This window comes from Nycticebus coucang, chromosome 24 (assembly GCF_027406575.1).
Source record: "Nycticebus coucang isolate mNycCou1 chromosome 24, mNycCou1.pri, whole genome shotgun sequence".
NCBI classification, from domain to species: Eukaryota; Metazoa; Chordata; class Mammalia; order Primates; family Lorisidae; genus Nycticebus; species Nycticebus coucang.
Genome location: NC_069803.1, coordinates 32,196,514 through 32,217,593, shown reverse-complemented (window position 1 = coordinate 32,217,593; position 21,080 = coordinate 32,196,514). Strand labels below are relative to the sequence as shown.

Genomic DNA, 21,080 nt, shown 5'->3' with positions numbered 1-21,080 from the left:
GGTTTGGTTATCTAGGGAATAGGGGTCTCTGAAGCCCTGGGATCCAGCCCTAGGTTGAGATGGTCTCTGGCTCTTGTAGACAAAAGAGATAGTTAAATATAGGACAGAATGATAAACAGAAGTGATAATTTTAAAATTTCATTGTAGTGACTACTTCTTACTCAATCCTTCTGGATTTACTCTGTTAAAAATGTGGTGCATTTTGGGGGAATAGTCAAAGTTTATTTCTTTTTTTAATCCTATAATAAGGAAATGGTATTATTTCTGAGCATGGCTGAAGTTGTCACTTTTATGTTATTTGCCTGTAACTTACTGTGCCCTGTTTTTTTTTTTTTTTTGGTTTGTTTGTTTTGCAGTGTTTGGCCGGGCCTGGGTTTGAACCCACCACCTCCAGCAGATGGGGCGGGCGCCCTCCTCCTTTGAGCCACAGGTGCTGCCCACCGTGCCCTGTTTTATGCGATAGTCCATCTATCTAGATGCAGTGAATCTGCTTTTAAAAATTCTAGGGTTAATAAAAGCAGTAGAAAATGGAAGAGGAGGTTGGAGAGACGATGTGTTCACATACATACACAAGTTTACATTTTCTTTTAAATTCCCAGGGATTTGAAATAGTGGAAAACATTGGGGAAAAAATTCATTAGAGGGTGCTAAAATAAGACATAGACATCAGTAGTGTTAATATGAGTTACAGCAAGATGTTTACTGAGACACAGGATTTTCCATATTTTTCACAGTTATGGGATGCGTCCTTGCTACCGCTATCTGTATGGCATTTTAGAGGGGAACGTTATATCATATTGGTTCGAGATGCAATGATAAAACATTTAATAGGGCATAGACATACTACTGCCCAATTTTAGCAGAAATTTTCAAGATGTTTCTATTCAAGTCCAACCAAGCAAAAACAAGTGGGTGATGGGGAATGATCTCTTAAATACATATATCACACATTGAAGTGCCTAGAAATATACTTCTTATGCTGGGGAGAGTGCACAGTGACCTCAGCAGCTGCTGTGGGGAGCTCTGAGCTCCGCTCACACCCTTTCGTGTCCCAGGTCAGCACTCACTACCGAGTCTCATGATACCTCCTGCCATTCCTTTTTCTCTGCTCCTCTCACCTTCTTTCAACCCAGCCACTTTTTCTAAGATGCCCACGATTTGCCTAAACTAGTGTTGCTTTATTTCATATGTTCCAAATCTTTCTGACTTAAATACTGACCTAGATTAAAATATTTTAAACCCGCGATGTCTCCTGCCACGTTTTCTTGTGCCATGGTGAAAGGTGTGTATCTGTCCTTCCGAACGTCAGAGGACTTTAGGTTAAGCACCAGGTTTAAATCTTAGCTTTGAATACAAGGCAAAAAGTACACTCCAGAGGAAGACAGCAAACCTACGTCACCTCAGATGTCAAATATAAGGAACGGCGACCTTAAAAATTATTTGTATGAGAGGTTAGAACGGTGTTATAGGGAACAGGAGGACGAGGAAAGTGGGGAGATCATTCACAACAGGTGCAAAGATTCATTTCTACAAGACAAATGACCATAACTGGCAATATGCCATTGTGCACTTGAAGGCTGCTAAGGGGATAGAACCTGAGTGTGCTCACCAAGAAGAAAAAAGAGAAATAAAAAAAAAAAAAAGAAAAGAAAAGAAATACTATGTGAGGTTACCGATATGTTAATTGGCTTGAATGAGGTGAATATTTCACAATGTACACATGTACCACATACCCAATCATCAAGTTGTACGGCTTTAATTCTTTTCTCTAGTTGCTTTGTTTTGTTTTTGGCAATAAAATCTCCTTCTGTTGCCAAGGCTAGAATGCAATGGTAGATGGTAGCTCACTGCAACCTTGAACTCCCAGGCACAAGAGATCCCCCTGCTTCAGCCGCTGGGACTACACGTGTGAGCTGCCATATACAACTAAATATATATGGTGTTTAGTTATCAACTATATCTCAATAAAGGTGGAGTAAAGAAAATGACATTGCCTGTACATCCATACAACTCCATGTGGAGTTACAAATATCTGAATCTGTTTACCAATATTTATATATATATATAAAAGCATTTGTTAGTTTATAATGATCCCTATGGGCCTTCCTCAAGCCTCTGCAAAAAACATTAGCTTGACAAACCCAGGAAAATGGGCAGTGTCACGCTATAAACACGGATGAATCGTGTTTAGTGCAATTCCTGTACATTTTCCTCCAGGTCAGCACCAACCTGTGCATTTCCACAGTCACATTCCTCTCCTTGTTCCACCACGTGGTTACCACAAACTGGGTTCTGCTTATAAGACGGATCTAAGCGAGGCTGGTTTTGGAGACACTGGGACTTCTGCTTCGAAATAAAGTGTGCAAACTCTTCCATGCTGCAGTTACTAAACGTCTTCACACCACTGAAACGACTAAAAACACATAAAACTTCACATTTTTATGTGAGTTTTCAGGAACTGCCTTCCCTTCGAGTAAAGCTATTTAATAGCATTCCATAGCCCACCAAACCTCCCAATCTCGTGTCAGAAAGCTTTCACATTCTAGGCATGGAAATTCAACTGTTCAAGAGTTTAAAAGTCTTTTTTTTTTTGGTAGAGACAGAGCCTTACTTTATGGCCCTCGGTAGAGTGCCGCGGCCTCACACAGCTCACAGCAACCTCCAACTCCTGGGCTTAAGTGATTCTCTTGCCTCAGTCTCCCGAGTAGCTGGGACTACAGCGCTCGCCACAACGCCCGGCCATTTTTTGGTTGCAGTTTGGCCGGGGCCGGGTTTGAACCCACCACCCTTGGTATATGGGGCCGGCGTCCTACCGACTGAGCCACAGGCGCTGCCCTATAGAAGGAGTAAGTTATCGATGCATGAAGTTTTATGAGCTCTTATGTGACACTTATTTTTGGCACTGGTCTCTCTGATTTTGGCTTTTTTCTTACAAAGGGCTCCATTTCTGTTTCACTGATTGCTCCTTGTCCCTTTTATGACTTCTAAATGTTGGGATACGCCTTTGTTAACAAAAGAAATCAGGTTTTTTCCTTCTTCACCTGTGCTTGTTAATAGGTAATCTCATCGAGTTCTATAGTTTTGAACAGCACTACCCTTGACATCTCAGATATTTGTTTTTCTAACTCAAACTCACTACCTAAACTCCAGAGTGTAATATCTGTTGCTTTGCTGCAGTGTTTCTCCTCAAGCTTATCTCCCAGGCATCTTAAATTTAAATTCCTCTCCTCTCCATCATAACCCGCCCCTCCCCAAGCATAACGTGTTTCAGAACGTGGACTCTGGGGGTCAATCAAATAACACAGGTTAAAATCTTTTTTTTTTTTCCATTCACAAGTTGTATGCCCTTATGAAAGGTACTGAAATTATATATACACTTCAGTTTTCTCTGCAGTATGTGATAAATGTATTATTTATCTCTTAGAGCTGTGACAGTATAATGCAGGTACAGCATTACAGACTGGCCTATGCTTACTCTGCACTATTAATATTTCCAGATCCGTAAAATGTAATTCAATGTAGCAATAGAATGAAGTAGAAAGAAGCACACAATCATCTAAATACTTGTTAAAAATCTACTCTTTTTTTTTACACATGAATGCTTATAGCAGCACAATTCATGATTGTCAAGATGTAGAAACACCCCAAGTGCCTATCAATACATGAATATATGTGTAAAATGTGCCAGGCATGTGTCATGGAGTACTACTTAGCCATGAAAAAGGTGATCTAATTGGAAAAAAAACACAAAAGAGAGACAGAGTCTCACTTTGTTGCCCTTGGTAGAGTGCTGTGGTGTCATAGCTCACGGAAACCTCCAACTCCTGGGCTTAGGTGATTCTCTTGCCTCAGCCTCCCAAGTAGCTGTGACTACAGGTGCCTGCCACAACGCCTGGCTATTTTTTGTTGCAGTTTGGCTGGGGCTGGGTTTGAACCTTTTACCCTCAGTATATGGGGTTGGTGCCCTGCCCACTGAGCCACAGGCACTGCCCTTAAAATCTACTCCTAATGAAAGCTTTGGCAGATAAGGGATATGAGAGCATTTTCTGAATCTGATGAAAAGACCTTAGGAGAACCTTCACTTGACATATTTATTGGTGAAAGATGAAAGGTCTTCCCCTTAAATCAGAGTAAAGAAAAGCACTCACATACACAACTTTCATTTTACACGGCATTGGGTGTCCTAAGCACTATTAAGAAGACAAGAAATAGAAATTTAAAAAATATACAGATTGTGGGTGGTGCCTGTGGCTCAAAGGAGTAGGGTGCCATCCCCATATGTCAGAGGTGGCAGGTTCAAACCCAGCCCTGACCAAAAACTGCAGAAAAAAAAATATATATATATACACACACAGATTGAAAAGAAAGATGGAAAACTATATTTCTAATATATAATTGCGTGTCAATAAAACCATAACAAAACTAATTTAAAAGTTCCAAAACTAGTATGTGTTTAGCAAAGCTACAGGATACAAGATCAATTAAAAAAGTAATCAATACCATTTCTATATAATTGTCACAAATAACCAGAAATTTCATAGTCTTTAAGACTATAAAACACATTGCAATTAGAAAAACAGTAAGGAACAACCTGTTTACATTTGCTACTTTCTCCAAAGTGGAAAAAAATAAATGAGGAAACACTACATTTTGAAAGGTTCTAGCAATCATGAGAATAATTCATCAAGCACACCAACAAAGTAACCTGGTTTCAAAATTGAACAGATATTCAGAAGTGCGTGAAGGGTCAAAGAACTTTCTGTATGGAAGGTCTTTTTCTCCTTTCTTTCATGTCCTCGTCATTACAACTATTGTAACTATTATAATCAGCATCACAAGCAATACATCATCAATATCATTGTAAACAACTATATTTTGGCCAATGATAAATCGAAGATTATTGAACAGTGTTGATGTTATTGATATTTGATGCCGTCTGGTTTTGTTGAGATTAATGGGGAAAACAAATCTAATGCATGAACTTGACTGCAGAAATTTTACTTGGGAGGTAACCCTCAGAGGCAGGAGGGGGAGTCAGGATGAATGGAGGGGAGGCGTCCAGGCCTGTGTGTAGTTGAGATGGCAGGCATGGCTTTTTCTGCTGGGACCGGAGAGAGGAGCGCACAATCTTTAACAGAATTGTCTCTAGCACTCCACTAATGTGCTTGAAGGCTGCCCCCCACCCCACCTGCCTTACACCTTGTTTTATGGGTGATGTAGGAAGAAGCTGGTTGGTATTCCTGGAGGTCAGAATGTTGACCCAGGTCAACCAGGACAAAATACTGTCTGGTGACACTCAAACACAAATATAAATATCTTGTATTCTTTACTCCCATTCTAAACAAACCCACCTGCCTCTTCCTCATGCTTTCTTGTCTCTGAACGTCCAACTTTACAGTGTCTAGATCCCCGACCCAAGTCCTTTGCCACAGCACAGGCACTGGGAGCTGGCAATTCTCTCCCACACGAGGGAAAGCCATGTTTGTAAACAGGCTCACATGGACACTTCTCACCCCTCCCCACTGACTTTAAGTCTAAATATAACTATACGATAGTATGAAATAATGAATTTTTTAATACTCCAGCTAACATATTGAAAAGAGAGTGAGATTTTTCTTCCTCTGTCAACCAGTTTTTTAATATCCCCGTGAGGCCACTGACGTGAACTGATTAAGAACTGTTGGAAAAAGAGATGTGGTGCCGTGGGGATCTGGAACCCCTGTTCCTGTTGTTTCAGCTTTCTGGGCTTTCTCTAGCCTCCTCCCTGATATGCTACTGCTGTCATCAGAAAGACTCATACGCTCCCTCCATCGGGTAATATGGAAGTGAAAACACCCATATTACCACAAAAATAGTCAAGTTCAGTAAGATAGTCACTTACTATGTCCTGAATACATGCTCAACCTACAAGGACCCCACAGTCCTCCAGAAGCTGTGAAAGAACTTCACATCTCTTAAATGGTACTTGCTAGAGGCTCCACATGTCCCTAATTTGCCAGGAGGGCCTTGTTTCCCTGATCACAAGCCTCAGCCAGCCGGGCATCTTGCCCACAGACTGCACTAGAGTGGAAGGGGATGGAGGGAGTGGGAAGGGGATGGAGAGAGTGGGACGGGGGAGTGGGGAGGGGACGGGGGAGTGGGAGGGGATGAAGGGAGGGGGAAGTTTGCTGCTGCTGGCGTGAGGCCTCCTTCTCAACACATCTAGAAGCAGAAAACACCCTCAGATCTGTCAGTCAGAAAGAGAAGAGGCTGGATCCAGTCACGGGATGGATCCTGTGATTCTTATTTGCTCCCACTCCTATAACATTTCATAATGTTCTCTAAGAGTAACCATAACAGCCAACCAATTTGCTAGGTATGTGTGGTATAAGAGGCCTTCTCTCACGTCAAAGCAGAAGCTGAATGGCAGTGTCTTTGAAATCAATAGGGGTCAGAACTTCAGGCTGAGCAGAACAAGATGTGAGAGATTCCTGCAGACAAGTTCATACTAATAAATAATTCACGAGCAGTGATCACAAGCCCGTGTTTGGTTTATCAAGACAGGCATAAAATTATAAAATAATACAGGTAAATACAGTAATAAACGTAGACTTAGATCACAGAGGAGAAAGCAAGTGCCACAGTGGATGATGGGCCACCGAGACCAACGTCCCGTATGGCCATTGCGACATATATTTTAGTCTGGAATCATCACTCTTAGCTGGTATTCAACCATCATTATGTAACAGCTTCAGCCTTCTTACGTTAAATGTGCCAAAGTCATCTTAAAGTATGTATGTGAAGTGTAAAAGTCGAGCCTCTTACATTGCTTCTGGGTTCATTATGCAGATGGCTCCCGAGCACTGGCACTTGCTAGTGTCATCATAGGTGATTCCCATACTAAGGGCCAGTAATTGAGTTAAAATAACTGCAAGTGATTCCAGGCTTATGGCTTTGGGGTGCTGAAAAAAGAGGTAAAACATAAATGCAAATGCACACTTTTTCGGGAATTATTTACTGGGAGAACAATGTAATTCTTAGAGATAGTCACATGATAAAATGTGACAGAGGCGTTTAATAATAGGTTATACACCAAAATGCCATCCATACTGGCCTAACTCGCATGTTACAGGTGACATTATAAATACAAGAAATATAAGAAAGCTTTGACTCTAAGATTCAGTATGGAGTATTTCTGAAGCATTCTATACTGGACACACTCTTGTTTGATAATGTGAATGTTACTTTCTTTGCATTATTATTATTGCTTAATATTTCGATGCAGCAATCGTCTGATTTCTTTTCTGAATGTATTTATCTTCGTTTGTTCTTTACGAGGTTTTTGTTTCTAGTCCTTATCTTAAACATTGTTAATTGTTATTAAATTTTAATTTTGTGAAGGCAAAAAGTGGAAACCTAATAAACACATGTATAGGTGAAAAAAAAAAAGAAATATAAGAAAGATGCAATCTTAAATATCACCAAAATGTAAATGGGTGACATATTTGGTGGAGTCAGACAGGGAAAAACCTTGCCCCCCGAACTTGTTAATTGTGCACAGTGACCATTGGAGTCATAGCTGCGCTCTCAGAAAACAGTCTTCAAAGAGAGACACGTAGAGTATCAAACTTTGAAAAAAATTTAATTTATAACTTGATTTATAATTTGTTAGTAGAAGAACAGACATATAGACCAATAGTCATACAAGATTCCAGAAAGAGGCCAGAAATAGATGCCATGATTTATATAACAACGGCATCACTGTATTTCTGTGGAGGAAAAATAACCTTTGGGATAAGTAGGAACAAGGGCCCAAATCGTTTTAAATATAACCGGTCCCTCAGGTTAATTATATGTTCCCCCTATTCATTCAACAGAATTACCTGTATCTCTCCCTGCTCTTTAAAAGGAGGGCATATACATTTCTGGATCCCCTAGGGATACTCGGTAATCATTCTGTGATTCTCCCCTGGCTTAAGGTAAATCAACCTCTTTCTCTTATTTATCTGCCTTCATTGTGAATTTATCTTTCAGTGAAGTTTTGGGGAAAGGGGTAGTTTCTCCTCACCTCCACAATAGTTTCAAATGCTTTCTTTTAATCTGGTTCAAAATCATGTTAGCTACCTAATTAAGAAATTGTACGAAACATAAACCTTAAAATTAATAAATGATTAAATATTAAGATTATGAAAAATTGATGAGCATTTTATAATAAACTAAAATGGATCATTACATTAACTGCCTAGAAAAGATTTTTTTTTGAGACAGAGCCTCAAGCTGTTGCCCTGGGTAGAGTGCGGTGGCATCACAGCTCACAGCAGCCTCTGATTCCTGGGCTCGAGCGATTCTCCTGCCTCTGCCTCCCAAGTAGCTGTGACTACAGGAGCCCCCCACAACGCCTGGCTGTCTTTTGGTGGCAGTTGTCATAGTTTGGCAGGCCAGGCTGGATTCAAACCCGCTGGCTCAGGTGTATGTGGCTGGTGCTTTAGCTGCTTGAGCTACAGGCGCTGAGCCCCTAGAGAAGATTTTTTACACTTATTGTAAGAAAACTGTGAAGTTTTATATGTAGTGAGCTCAATGAGAACTCTTAGTTTAAATATTTCTGTCAGCCGCAGGGTTTGCAAAGTACCTAGAATAATGCAAACTGTAATATACTTAGACATAATAAAACAAAGAAATCTTTAGGGCAGTGTCTGTGGCTCAGTCGGTAAGGCGCCGGCCTGATATACCGAGGGTGGTGGGTTCAAACCCGGCCCTGGCTGAACTGCAACCAAAAAATAGCTGGGTGTTGTGACGGGCGCCTGTAGTCCCAGCTACTTGGGAGGCTGACGCAAGAGAATCGCCTAAGCCCAAGAACTGGAGGTTGCTGTGAGCTGTGTGAGGCCACGGCACTCTACCGAGGGCCATAAAGTGAGAGTCTGTCTTTACAAAAAAAAAAAAAAAAAAAGAAATCTTTAATGGCATCTTAATCTGATTTTTTTTCTTGTTTTTTGAATAGCATCTTAATCTGTGTAGCATTCCATCTTTACATTTCAAATTAAACCGTACGATACCATAATAACTCCTCCTCCGTAGTGGTTATCACACATCTTCCCTTGAAAGGTTGCACCAACATAATTTGATTTTTCTCTGTAACTTAAATTTTAAAAAGGATCATAATCATATAATATTATAAAGTAAGCACAATTTGTACTGAATTTTTAACCAAAATTTTGTTTTGTACATTTATATCAAACTCATAAATATTTCCACCTAACGTCAGTGTGACGTAGCTTCTTTTGAGAATGGATTGAAAAAAACAAATAATGGGGATTTGGATTTCTGTAACATAATAAAGATTCATTTTATGTAGCTCCCCCCAAAAACTAAAATAAATAAATCCCCTGAAATAAAAATTATAAAAATAAATACCTTAAAACTAGAAATCAATGGCCAGAAACACCGTATGGATGAAAGTCTCCACATAATCAGAAAAAAATTAGTATGCCAGAGCTATGCAAAGATACGGCATGTTTATGAGACAGAGATAAGAAAGATTAAAATGTTATGTACGTACGCACACACACTTTTTACTGGTAAGAGAAAAACTGGATCTATTAAACAGAATAGGATGCTTATATACCAAAATCTTATGCACAATGCGACTACGTTATAGGTATTAAAATATACAAAAGTGTTTCCATTTATTTATTTGTTTTGTGTTTTACTATATAACAACAAAGTATAAGAAGAAGGTTAGATTATACGTTTATGGAATTCAGATCTATTTCTTCAAAAGGATGCCATTAATATTTTACTCATAGTTAGAGACATTTAATGATGTGTTGTATACGCTACAGTGCGAAGGAATATTGCCCAAGATCGAAGGAATGAGTTTTAACTACAAATCAACAAATAGATGTCAATCATTCTAATAAACCGTTTTATAAAAAATAATATTCATATGGTATATACCAGAATAAAATTACAGAAGATTTTTTTTTTCCCTAAAGGCTTTTCAACTGTTAAACATTATGTCAGATTGGGTATGTTTCTTTTATAAGCTTCAGTAATGCCAAGAAATGCTTACATCAGTAAAAATGCCACATCATGAGGACGCAAAACAAGGAAAGATCTTTTCCAGTCTAAAAATCTGTGTAGTAACTCATTGGCATCTCCAGTGATTGGAATTTTATTTTTATCTGTCCAAAGCTCCAATGAAGATAGAATAATTGTCACATTAAATGAAGTAAAAATCTAAACAGAAAACAAACAGAAAACGGGTTCCAAAATCATAGTTTCAACCGATTTCATAATTATGTATGAAAACAAACTTATGAAAAATAATAAACAACTGAACTGCAAGTCTAGAGTGGCTCTTTAAAAGTATATTAACAATTAATAAATGCTACAAATAATATAAGTAATACTCGGCATTTTATTTATTTGTTTATTTTTTTCGAGGCAGAGCCTCAAGCCGTTGCCCTGGGTAGAGTGCTGTGGCATCACAGCTCACAGCAACCTCGAACTCCTGGGCTCAAGCGATTCTCCTCCCTCTGTCTCCCAAGTAGCTGGGACTATAGGCGCCTGCCACAACACCTGGTTATTTTTTGGTTGCAGTCTTCATTGTTGTTTGGTGGGCCTGGGCTGGATTCGAACCCGCCAGCTCAGGTGTATGTGGCTGGCACCTTAGCCGCTTGAGCCACAGGCGCTGAGCCATACGTGGCATTTTAAAATGGCACCTATGTGAGCCCCGTGCCAAGTGTTTTAATCCCTACAGTAGGTTAGGTGCCTGTAGCACAGTGGTTATGGCACGAGGCCACATACACCGAGGGTGGCGGGTTCAAACTTGGCCCTGGCCAGCTAAACAACTGCAACAACAAAAAAAATAGCTGGGCATTGTGGCAGGCGCCTGTTGTCCCAGCTACTCGGGAGGCAAGAGAATTGCTTAAGCCCAAGAGTTGGAGGTTGCTGTGAGCTATGATGCCACGGCCCTCTACCAAGGGTGACAAAATGAGACTCTGTCACAAAAATAAATAAATAAATAAATAAATAAATAAAATAAAATCCCTACAGTAACTTAATTAGATATATACAATTATTATTATGCCTTCTTCACAGATAAAAATCTAAAACATAAAATTAAACTTACTTTCTCCCAGATCATACAACATGTATATTTAGGCAGTGTCATAAGAGAAGGCACAGAAATTGTTCCAGTAACATTGGAAGTCCGATGTATTAAGAAGCAAATACTTACAGCATTTGTCAATCCAAGCAACTGGAAAATTTTTTGAGTGACAACAGAAATATCAGAACCCATGTGATTGTACTGTAAAATATAATTATATTTTAGATTTAAACATACATTGCTCAGCATCGAATGATTGTTATTTTTTTCATTTCAAATTCAAGATGGTGAGATAAGGAATTGTTTAAATTTCCAACACATTAGTTTACCAACCACATTATTTTATGATTATACAAATCATTTGATAGATGTTCATTGTGAAAAATGAAAAATATAAAACACGAAAAAGAGACTACAAACAAGATATCCGCTATCAATAAACCAATCACAGTAATTGTTGACTGAAAATCTTACTTAAAATTATGATATTTAAAGGTGTGTACAGGAGGCATACTACGTTTTCAAAGATACAGATCACTCAAGAGAGAAATAACTGCCAAGACAGACCATGAAAACAGCGATAATAAATGAGCTGGGATGTCTATGGAAAAATATAAGAATTACAAACGCATATGCTCCAAAGAGGACCAGAAAATTACACAAAGTAAAGCATGGTAGAATTGAGGGGAGAAATAGAAACTCCAACCATAACTGAGACTTAAGGACACAACATTCAATAATATAATACCTGAGGAAAAACTGAACACAAGTATTTCAAACTAAAACAAAACCATTTGCCAATAGGTATTTATAGAACATTTGATTGCAAAATGGCATAGAAAGCATACAGATCAATAAGGAAATGGTGACCTTCAACAATACTCTAAGACAATTGTTCCTAAAAATATATACAGACCACACCACTACACAACAGCAGAACACACACGTGGAACGCTCTCCAGGATATACCATATCTTAGGTCAAAAAAACCATAATAAGTTTTGAAAAGACTGAAATCACACAAAGTATCTTTTCCCATCACAGTGAATTGAAACTAGTAATCTGCAACAGAAGGAAAACTGGAAGATGAAATGAAATGCAAAGAAGGAAAAGAGAAGATCGATGTAGTCAAACATTTATAATTGAAAGAATAATAAAATTGAGGGCGGTGCCTGTGGCTCAAAGGGGTAGGGCGCCGGCCCCATATGTTGGGGGTGGTGGGTTCAAATCCAGCCGTAGCCAGAAACCACACACACACACACAAAAGAATAACAAAATTGGCAAATCTTTAGCCAGTACGACCTCAAAAAAAAAAGAGCAAAGATAATAGCTATCAAAATCAGGAGGGTACAAAGATATTTCACTAGTGATGTGATAGACACTAAAAGGAATGCAAAGGATTTCTATAAATGAACATGAACAGAATCCATTGCTTAGATGCTTTTGGAAGATGTAAACTGAAGGTACTGGACCAAGCAGAAATACTAAGAATAATAATATGTAAGATTTATAATATGTAAAGTTATTTAAAATTAAAAGTTATCCCTCACACACACAAAAAAATCTAGCCCAAAAATCTTTATTGAAAAAATGTTAGCAAAGGCTTAGAAAAATAAATATCATTCACAAAACTTTAGTAATTACAGAATACTATATAATCATAATCCAGATAAATTACCATGCTGATAAAACTGGGAAAGACATCGCCTCAAAAGGAAACTGCAGGTCAGTAGTCATTAAAACTATATACTACATAATACACTTAATTATATAGTAACACACACATGTCTACATACAGTGATATATACACAAAACTATGTACCGTAACATATATTTAACACACATACACAGGTGTCCCAAAAGTTTCCATGGAGAGGGGATATGTGCACCATGAGTGGGAGAGCCTGTGTGTGTGTGTGTGTGTGTGTGTGTGTGTGTGTAGAGAGTGAGGTAGCCAACACATAGAGAATATTTTGTAAATATTTCGTAAAATCTTGTAATGAATATTTTGTAAATAAACATATATTTAAAAGATCATAGTAGGAAGCTCCCACCTCCCACAATTTCCCATTTTCCCTATGGATGGTGACTTTGGTATATTATATTTCTATGGACTAGATTCTGTTCCCACAACCTTCATGTGTTGAAGCCCTGACCTCTCAAGTGACAGTGTTTGGAGATGGGGTCTTTAGACCATTAGGTTTCGATGGCATCATCAGAGTGGGGCACCTTGACAATTAACAGAGACCTTGGTGAGTTCACTCCTTCTCACCTTCTCTGCCACATCAGAAGCCAGAAAAGGGTGGCCCTTCTTTTCCCATCCCAGTGAATTGAAAGGAAGAGGGCCCCCAGCAGAACCCAGTAATTCTGACGCCCTGATCCACAGGCATGTAGTGCTCAGAAGCGTAAGAAAAGACTTTTCTGGTTCTCTCTGCCACTCACTCTATGGTATTTTGCGTCACAGCTCAAGCTGACTCAGAGAGATTTTGGTACTGAGATGTGAGGTCCTGAACTGAAGAAGAAGTTGTAAAGCAAAATAGAACCAAATAGCAAACGTTTGCAGATTTCTTAGCCTATCTGTATTGTAAAAAAAAATCATAACACTTATTCTGATTGAACATTGAGGGAATAGCCGAACCACCATTTGGCAAAAAGCTTATGGGATTGTCTGAGTGGAGATACTGCCAGTCTGAACTCAGGGGTTATCGGGACGGACCGACGTGAAAGAAGCCTGTTGGACTTCTCAGATTTGTCAGTAGTTATTTAGCTGCAAATCAGCGCTACTCTTCAAGAGGAAAAGAAATTCAGGTCATTCCAGGATTACTAGAGCCACTGCCTTCATTTCAACAGTTTGGTGGTTTTCTGCCTAGAGCTCCCCCAGCCAGACCACCCAGTGAGCACAGCTGTGGAAATGGTGATGCCCTTCAGTGGACCCGAAAGGTCGGCTTCTAGGCCACGGAGCCAAAGAGGATTATTCTCAAGGTTTAAAATCTAAGCAAATATGTCTTGCTAGATCCTGGACTTGCTAGGGGGCCACATGCCCTTCCTTCCTTCTCTCCCTCTCTCCCTTTCACAGATGGAGAGAAATTTTGCCTTCATTTCTCTCATGTCACTGAGACAAATAACGGCAAAATTTATTGCCTTTATGTCGAGTCTCACCCATGTAAGATTTAGATGATGTTTAGACGAGACTTAGGACGTCCGAGTTCTAACGTCTGTTGCTCTGGAATGGATGCATTTTATATACGAAAAAGACATAAATGTGGGAGCTCGGGGTGGAGTGTTGCGTAGTGAATTATATCCCTACAAAACTTCCTATGTTGAAACCCTGACTCCAAACTTTATGGTATTTACAAACGATATCATTAGGAAATCATTAGGTTTAGATGAAGTCATGAGGGTGGGCCCCTCGAGTCCTTACCAGAAGGTGACTGTGCCAGCACCCTGACCTCAGACCTCCAACATGCAAAACAAATATATTATACAATATTTACAAAGGAAATGTAAGAAAAATACTAGCAACCTAAACCAAGAAATATATGAAAACGATTATACAACATGATCAAGTGGGAATTATTTCAGGAAGACAAGATCGTTTTAATATCTGAAAATCAATTAATGTAATACATTTAATTAACGGAATGACCAAAATATCCTATTGTCATCTCAACAGGCACTGAAAACTAAGAGAAAACTAAGATAGAAATTTGATTCTCAGTTTAATACTGACGATAATCATTAAAATGCATTAAGGCAGAGCTAACACAAATTTATCATTAATTGTCTTCTGTCAAAAACTTATTCCAAATTATTTTTATAACCCTTCATGGCTAATATAAAGTGACATGAGACAAATAAATCAGAATGTACTTACCAATTTTTGTTCGACTACAAGATGCATTTCTATATACTGAGAGAACTGAAGTGGCTGAAAAAAAATCCACGAGCTGTACATCACAATTAAATGACTTGAATGTTTTCACTGTATATCACTACTATCAATGAACTCAACATGGAAAAATAACATTTTACATATGGAAACAGAATCAGATAAGAAAAACTAGACATCATAAAATCTTTTCAATTATAGCAGAACCTCCATAGTTGACCACCTCCCTACATTGACTTGGTCCCTTAGGTTGACCTAATTTTTTTTTTTGTTGTTGTTGCACTTCAGCCAGGGCCGGTTTTGAACCTGAAACCCTCAGTATATGGGGCCAGCACCCTACTCACTGAGCTACAGGAGCTGCCCATGTTGACCTAATTTTATGGACCAGGCAAGCATCACATGTACAAAAGGAGAGGCTATTCTGAAATGTGAATGAAAGAAAGCCGAGTCCAGATTCTATATGGGCAACACGGCCTTTATTCACTTGGGTGTCAGTGCCTAGTTAAAAAAGGAAGTCAGCACGTGGGTTAAGGGGGGTAAGACGCAAGTGTCCGGGGTTGGGGACTGTTGCGCTCATTCCTTCTTGGGTGAGACTTGAGTACTCCTTTCTGTGTCCCTGTGCTGGGCCCTGTCACGTATCAGTACAGTGGACCTAGTTCCTTATATTGACCACTTCCATATATTCCGAACAGTTTGTTATACTCCCCAGGGTAGTTATCTTACAGAGGTTCTACTGTATTTCTTTTGTCACTTCTCTTTATCCAATTAATCACTTAATTTGCTCAGAAATAATTTCCTCTACCTTCCATTCTCTATATTCTCACTGGTACACGTACCAGACTATTGATACTACTCTCTTTTCTGAGTAAATCCATCAACTCCTGGTTACAAAATGGATGTAGATCTGTTAGCTTAGTGATGTTATTATTACATTACTGTGTAGTTTGATTTTGTGTATGAGCGGAAAGAATAACAACACATCCATCCTTGGGTGTAAGAGATGAAATTTCCTCTAAAGGATAAAGTTAGACCTTGTATAAGGTATCTCAGGGGAAGGTAAGCAACAGAGATGGACTTCCTTAAACTAGACCACATGTATCTCCAGAAGGAAATGACCGAATCAGACAGAAAAGCCAGACCTCATGGAGTCTGAACTCTGACGCTGGAAAAAAGAATTGTCATTTCAACAATGACGATTGGGGACCATCAGGTATCGGTCTGAAAATAAATTTAGGTCCCTACATCCCCATATAAAAAAGAATTAATGTAAAATCATATATCATATGATTATATATATCAAAATCAGATGAAACAACAAAACTTTTAGAAGAGACATAAACAGTAAATATGTAACCTTGGTGCGATGGTTAATTTTATCTATAAACTTGGCTGGGCCACTGTGCCCCAGATGTTAGGTCAAACGTTATTCTGGATGTCTCTATGAAGGGGTTTTTCAGATGAGGTTAATTTTTTTTTTTTTAGACAGAGCCTCAAGCTGTCGCCCAGGTAGAGTGCCATGGCATCACAGCTCACAGCAACCTCCAACTCCTGGGCTTATGTGATTCTCTTGCCTCAGCCTCCCAAGTAGCTGGGACTACAGGTGCCTGCCACATTGCCCAGCTATTTTTTGATTGTAGTTGTCATTGTTGTTCGGCAGGCCCGGGCTGGATTTGAACCCGCCAGCTCTGGTGTATGTGGCTGGCGCCTTAGCCACTTGAGCTACAGGTGCCTAGCCAAGGTTAACATTTTAAATGGATGAACATTTAGTAAGGCAGATTACCCTACATTATGTAGCTGGACCTCATCCAGTCAGCTGACTTCGTGATCAGAACAAAGATGATTTCCAAAGGAAGAAGGAACTCTGCTAGCTGGCTGCCTTGGTCTGAAACTGTGGCTGCTCCTTGCAGCACCAGCCTGCCCTACAGATTTCGGATTTATCAAGCCCCCACAGTCATGTAAGCCAATTCCTCGAAACCTCTCCTGCTTTCTCTCTCTCACTCTGTATTCATCATGCGTGTACTCCGTGTGTGGTGTGTGTGTTTGTATACATGATACTTATGCAGGTGTGTTACCTTCTGTTCATTTCGCTGGACAACTCCAACAAGGATGAATGAGGTAATAAAGAAACAGAATCTTAAGGACAAATCATAATTAGTTCTGGGATTTCTAGAATTTCCTCTCTCATCTGATTAGATTTGAAGACACTCCTAAAATGTATGGTCCATAGCATAAGGTGGCAACAGAAATAGGCAGAATAACACCATTGATTATTTCTCATCAAATACTTCAAGGACGCATGGGTATAGAGTTACGGAAAATTATAAAACTAGTTTTGGATTACGATAAGTTAAAAAGTTTCTGGTACACATATTCGTGTGTGTGTGTGTATGGGTGTATACATGAATAATTTATTAAGAAAAATAAAGTGTTTATTTCCCTACGTGGTAATAACACAGAGTTTACTCAGTTAATCACCTACCTCTACACTTTTTATCTTATAGGACGTCTCTCTTGGTTCGAGAGCCTTATCAGTGTACAACGCAACATTCGCATTCTTAAGGTTTACTTGGTATACCACATGCTCAGAACCAACTGAAGACTCCAGGGGTTCAATTACATAGCTAACATTTTCAAACTGTATTAAGCCCCTACAAATTTCAAGAAAAGTGAATAAATATAATAATGCATTATGAACAATGAAATGCCACTTTGTTTTTTAATGACATGCAGATTACTTTTAGTCTTAAGTGATAAGGCAGGAAAACGTCACTACGTATAGGCCCCCTTACTGAGCATCATAGCCTGGTGCTCATCATAATGCTGTTGGCATTTTTCTAGCTATTAATATTTCGTGGTTGCCAAACCATGAAACCATCTTAATTCGGTATAAGGGCAAGAGCCGCTGTAAGCTTTTCCAATGGCATTTTCCCCCACAATAGTCATTCATGACTTTAGGACTAGTGAATATTATTATTATTATTATTATTTTTGTTTGCAGATTTTTGGGCAGGGCTGGGTTTGAACTGGCCACCTCTGGCATATGGGGCCGGCGTCCTACTCCTCTGAGCCACAGGCACCACCCTAGTGAATATTATTTTTAAATCACTTAAATAATTTCTGAGTTAATATTTCCTTTTATAATATATAAAATTATAAATCGCAACCTGATTCCATGACATGTGCTCATAATCACCATAGAATGTGGATAATCTTCAATATACCCTTGGTAGTAGCAGAAATTCTGAAAAATAAGGATAAAACACATATCTGTCTATTAGAACAATTCATGTTAAAGACTCTAGTTTCAAATACTTTAAATATGTATTTTTTGTATGCATGCATCAAATACGTATTGCTTCCAAAATGGACTTACAAGATTATTAGATGAGTAGATGGTTCAGTTTTCCGAAATGTTCCCCACGGGTTCATAAAAAATAACTACATTTTCATACTTTTTTCAGATGTTATAAACAAAACATGACATTCTCAGCTGTTAGGTTAAGGTAAAAAAACATCAAAACTTATTTTTTTATACTCTTCTGACTTGATTTTCTCATGGTAGAAAGGCGAAACGAATCCAAAAGAAAAATTACTGTTTTAAATTCATTGAGTACAATGGTGGAGTAGCTTAGAGAGTAGCATTAACCCTCTTAAAGATACCAATGATAAGCACGGGAAAATACATTTTTTAAAACCTCAACTACAAAGTAACGCAGAAGAAGAAAGAAGAAGGCAGTCAACATGAGAGAGAAGATAGCCGAATTTTCCAGGATGTTCATTACATGGTTTTTCTTGCAAAGGCACTCCCCCATGGAGGGTAGCGTAAGGTAGCTAATATTCCAACAGAGAAACAAATATTACTAGCTTAAGGATCAAAGCTGTCGTTTCAAAAGTGCCTGAAAATGAGGTGCAGCAGCCAGGGAAGGAGGAGGCACAGAATGTGGACCCAGAATGTGTGCTGTTGACTCAGGGGTGAGCTCTTACATCTGCGGGGAGAGCACGGGGAAGAGAGATACATGGACATACAAGCAGACAATGGCCAGTAGCCTAGAAGAACTCAAGAACAGACAACCTGAGAATTGACAACTCCCTGTTCAAACCCAGAGGACTGGAGTTTGGATGATGGTTCCAGCCAAGTTAACCACTTGCTAGAACAAGAACAAAAACTCATTAGAGAAAGATTTGCAACTTCTACAATATAGTACTGAATGTTGCATATTATTTTAAACTATATTGAATTTGTGAATAAAAGGAAAACGTGGTTCAAAGTCAAGAGACAAATCAGAAAGATAATTCACCTTGAAATATCCCAGGATTTTGGACTTAGTAAAAAAAAAAAAAAAAAGATTTTGAAACAGATATTTAAAATATGACCAAGTGCATAAAGGAAGATTTGGGCATCATAGGAGGATTAACTAGGAAACCGAGCTGAGAAACACACGTTACAACAAGTCAATTAGAAAAAAAGTATATTTAAAATGAAACAAGCTAGAAAAGTTTTATTGCACGTTGGAGATGGTAAAAGAAAGTGTCAAAATACACTGGAAAATAAACTTACAAAAATTGTCAAGTCTGAAAGAAACCTGAGAAAAAGAAGGTTTAAAAATTGAGCATGTCTGGGCTTAGCACCCGTGGCTCAGTGAGTAGGGCGCCGGCCACATACACTGAAGCTGCCGGGTTCGAGCCCAGCCTGGGCCAGCTAAACAATATGGACAACTGCAACCAAAAAGTAGCTGGGCATGTGGCGGGCACCTGTAGTTCCAGGTACTTGGGAGGCTGAGGCAAGAGAATCGTTTGAACCCAAGAGTTTGAGGTTGCTGTGAGCTGTGATGCCACAGCCCTCTGCCAAGGGCGACATAGTGAGACTCTTGTCTCCAAAAAAAAAAAAAAATTGAGCATGTCTGCAGCCATCTGTGGAACAATATTATCTAACACATGTTTAAATAGAGTCACAGAGAAATGGAAAGAGAAAATGGGTACAAAAAATATTTGCAAAACAGTGACCAAATTTCGCAAGAAACAAAAATGTATAGATGGACATGGGATATACAAATACACAAGGGCCAGACCAAGATGAAAACAGAATTTTGACCCACAACCTGCAGTAACCAGCCCAGGACATCAGCCCCTTTATCTGTAATAAACAGCCCGGAAAGCTGCCCTTTTGTAAGCCAGGCTGTGCAGGAAGACAGATTGCCATCTCCAGTAACCAGCCAGGAAGCAAAACAATAATTTCTGTTAACAATCGGCTCCAAATAGCCAGGATTTGATGAGTAACTGTTGGATTTCCTAATTTTCTCCTTTTAGGACAATTAACCAGAAAAACCCAACTAGGCACCCGCAGCCAGTCCCATAGGATGCTCCGTTAGTCTCCCTGTGCCCGTGCGGTCCAATCAGGACATGCCTTTAGCGTTTCCTTTTTGCTACTGGAAAGCTTTCCCATGCCTCGGCCTGCCTCTGGGTCTCTGCCAAAACATAGGCAACAGGGGCTGGCTCCTATGTTACAGCAAGCTCTGAATAAATTGCCTTTGCTTTTCTTGTATGTTTGGTCTTTATTTTCATGAGAACTAAAAGCCCCATCACATTATAATACACTGTTGAAAACCAAAAATGAAGAAAAAAAATTTTTTTTGGAGGAAACCAAAGTCAAACATGATACCAGAAGTATGATGGTGTGAGCGATAGGTGTCTTACCATTGTATATGCTGGAGGCCATGACACAGGGCAACGGCATAAAATGCTGACACAGAAAGAATCAAGTCCTGGCAATCCAGAATTATGCTTTTAGTAAAAGTATTCTTTCAAAGTGAAGAGATGGAAAACTGACTTTTGACCCAGCAGCGTGAGGAACTCCACGGCTCTAGTCTGGAGAAAATGATGAAAATGATCAAAAATGACCATTTACATCCTCTGGAAATGGTACTAAGGGAAAATTGTTTTAAGAGAAAATGAACAATCAGCTTTGCAAGAAAACTTACAAAAATTCAGGAAGGAAAGAAAAGGGGCGGGTGTTTGAGATAAACCCACTCCTTCCTTCTCCCTCTCAGATCTGCAAGGCAGAGATTTCACTCCAGGTGGGAACACAGGGTTCCCTCTTGTCCG

The 21,080-nt window shown here is 39.1% G+C and overlaps 1 protein-coding gene across 1 annotated transcript in view; it reads right to left on the bottom strand.

Moving 5' to 3' along the window:
- ADAM2 (ADAM metallopeptidase domain 2) overlaps positions 1 to 21,080 on the bottom strand; it is a 92,896-nt gene that overhangs the window by 28,839 nt on the left and 42,977 nt on the right. Inside the window, exons 3-10 of the mRNA XM_053578751.1 lie at positions 18,143 to 18,219; positions 17,458 to 17,626; positions 14,964 to 15,017; positions 11,219 to 11,290; positions 10,049 to 10,215; positions 9,033 to 9,114; positions 6,805 to 6,941; positions 2,230 to 2,413 (exon numbers count right to left, since the gene is read on the bottom strand). Of these exons, the coding sequence (XP_053434726.1) occupies positions 2,230 to 2,413; positions 6,805 to 6,941; positions 9,033 to 9,114; positions 10,049 to 10,215; positions 11,219 to 11,290; positions 14,964 to 15,017; positions 17,458 to 17,626; positions 18,143 to 18,219 (942 nt within the window). The remainder of the gene's footprint in view (positions 1 to 2,229; positions 2,414 to 6,804; positions 6,942 to 9,032; positions 9,115 to 10,048; positions 10,216 to 11,218; positions 11,291 to 14,963; positions 15,018 to 17,457; positions 17,627 to 18,142; positions 18,220 to 21,080) is intronic.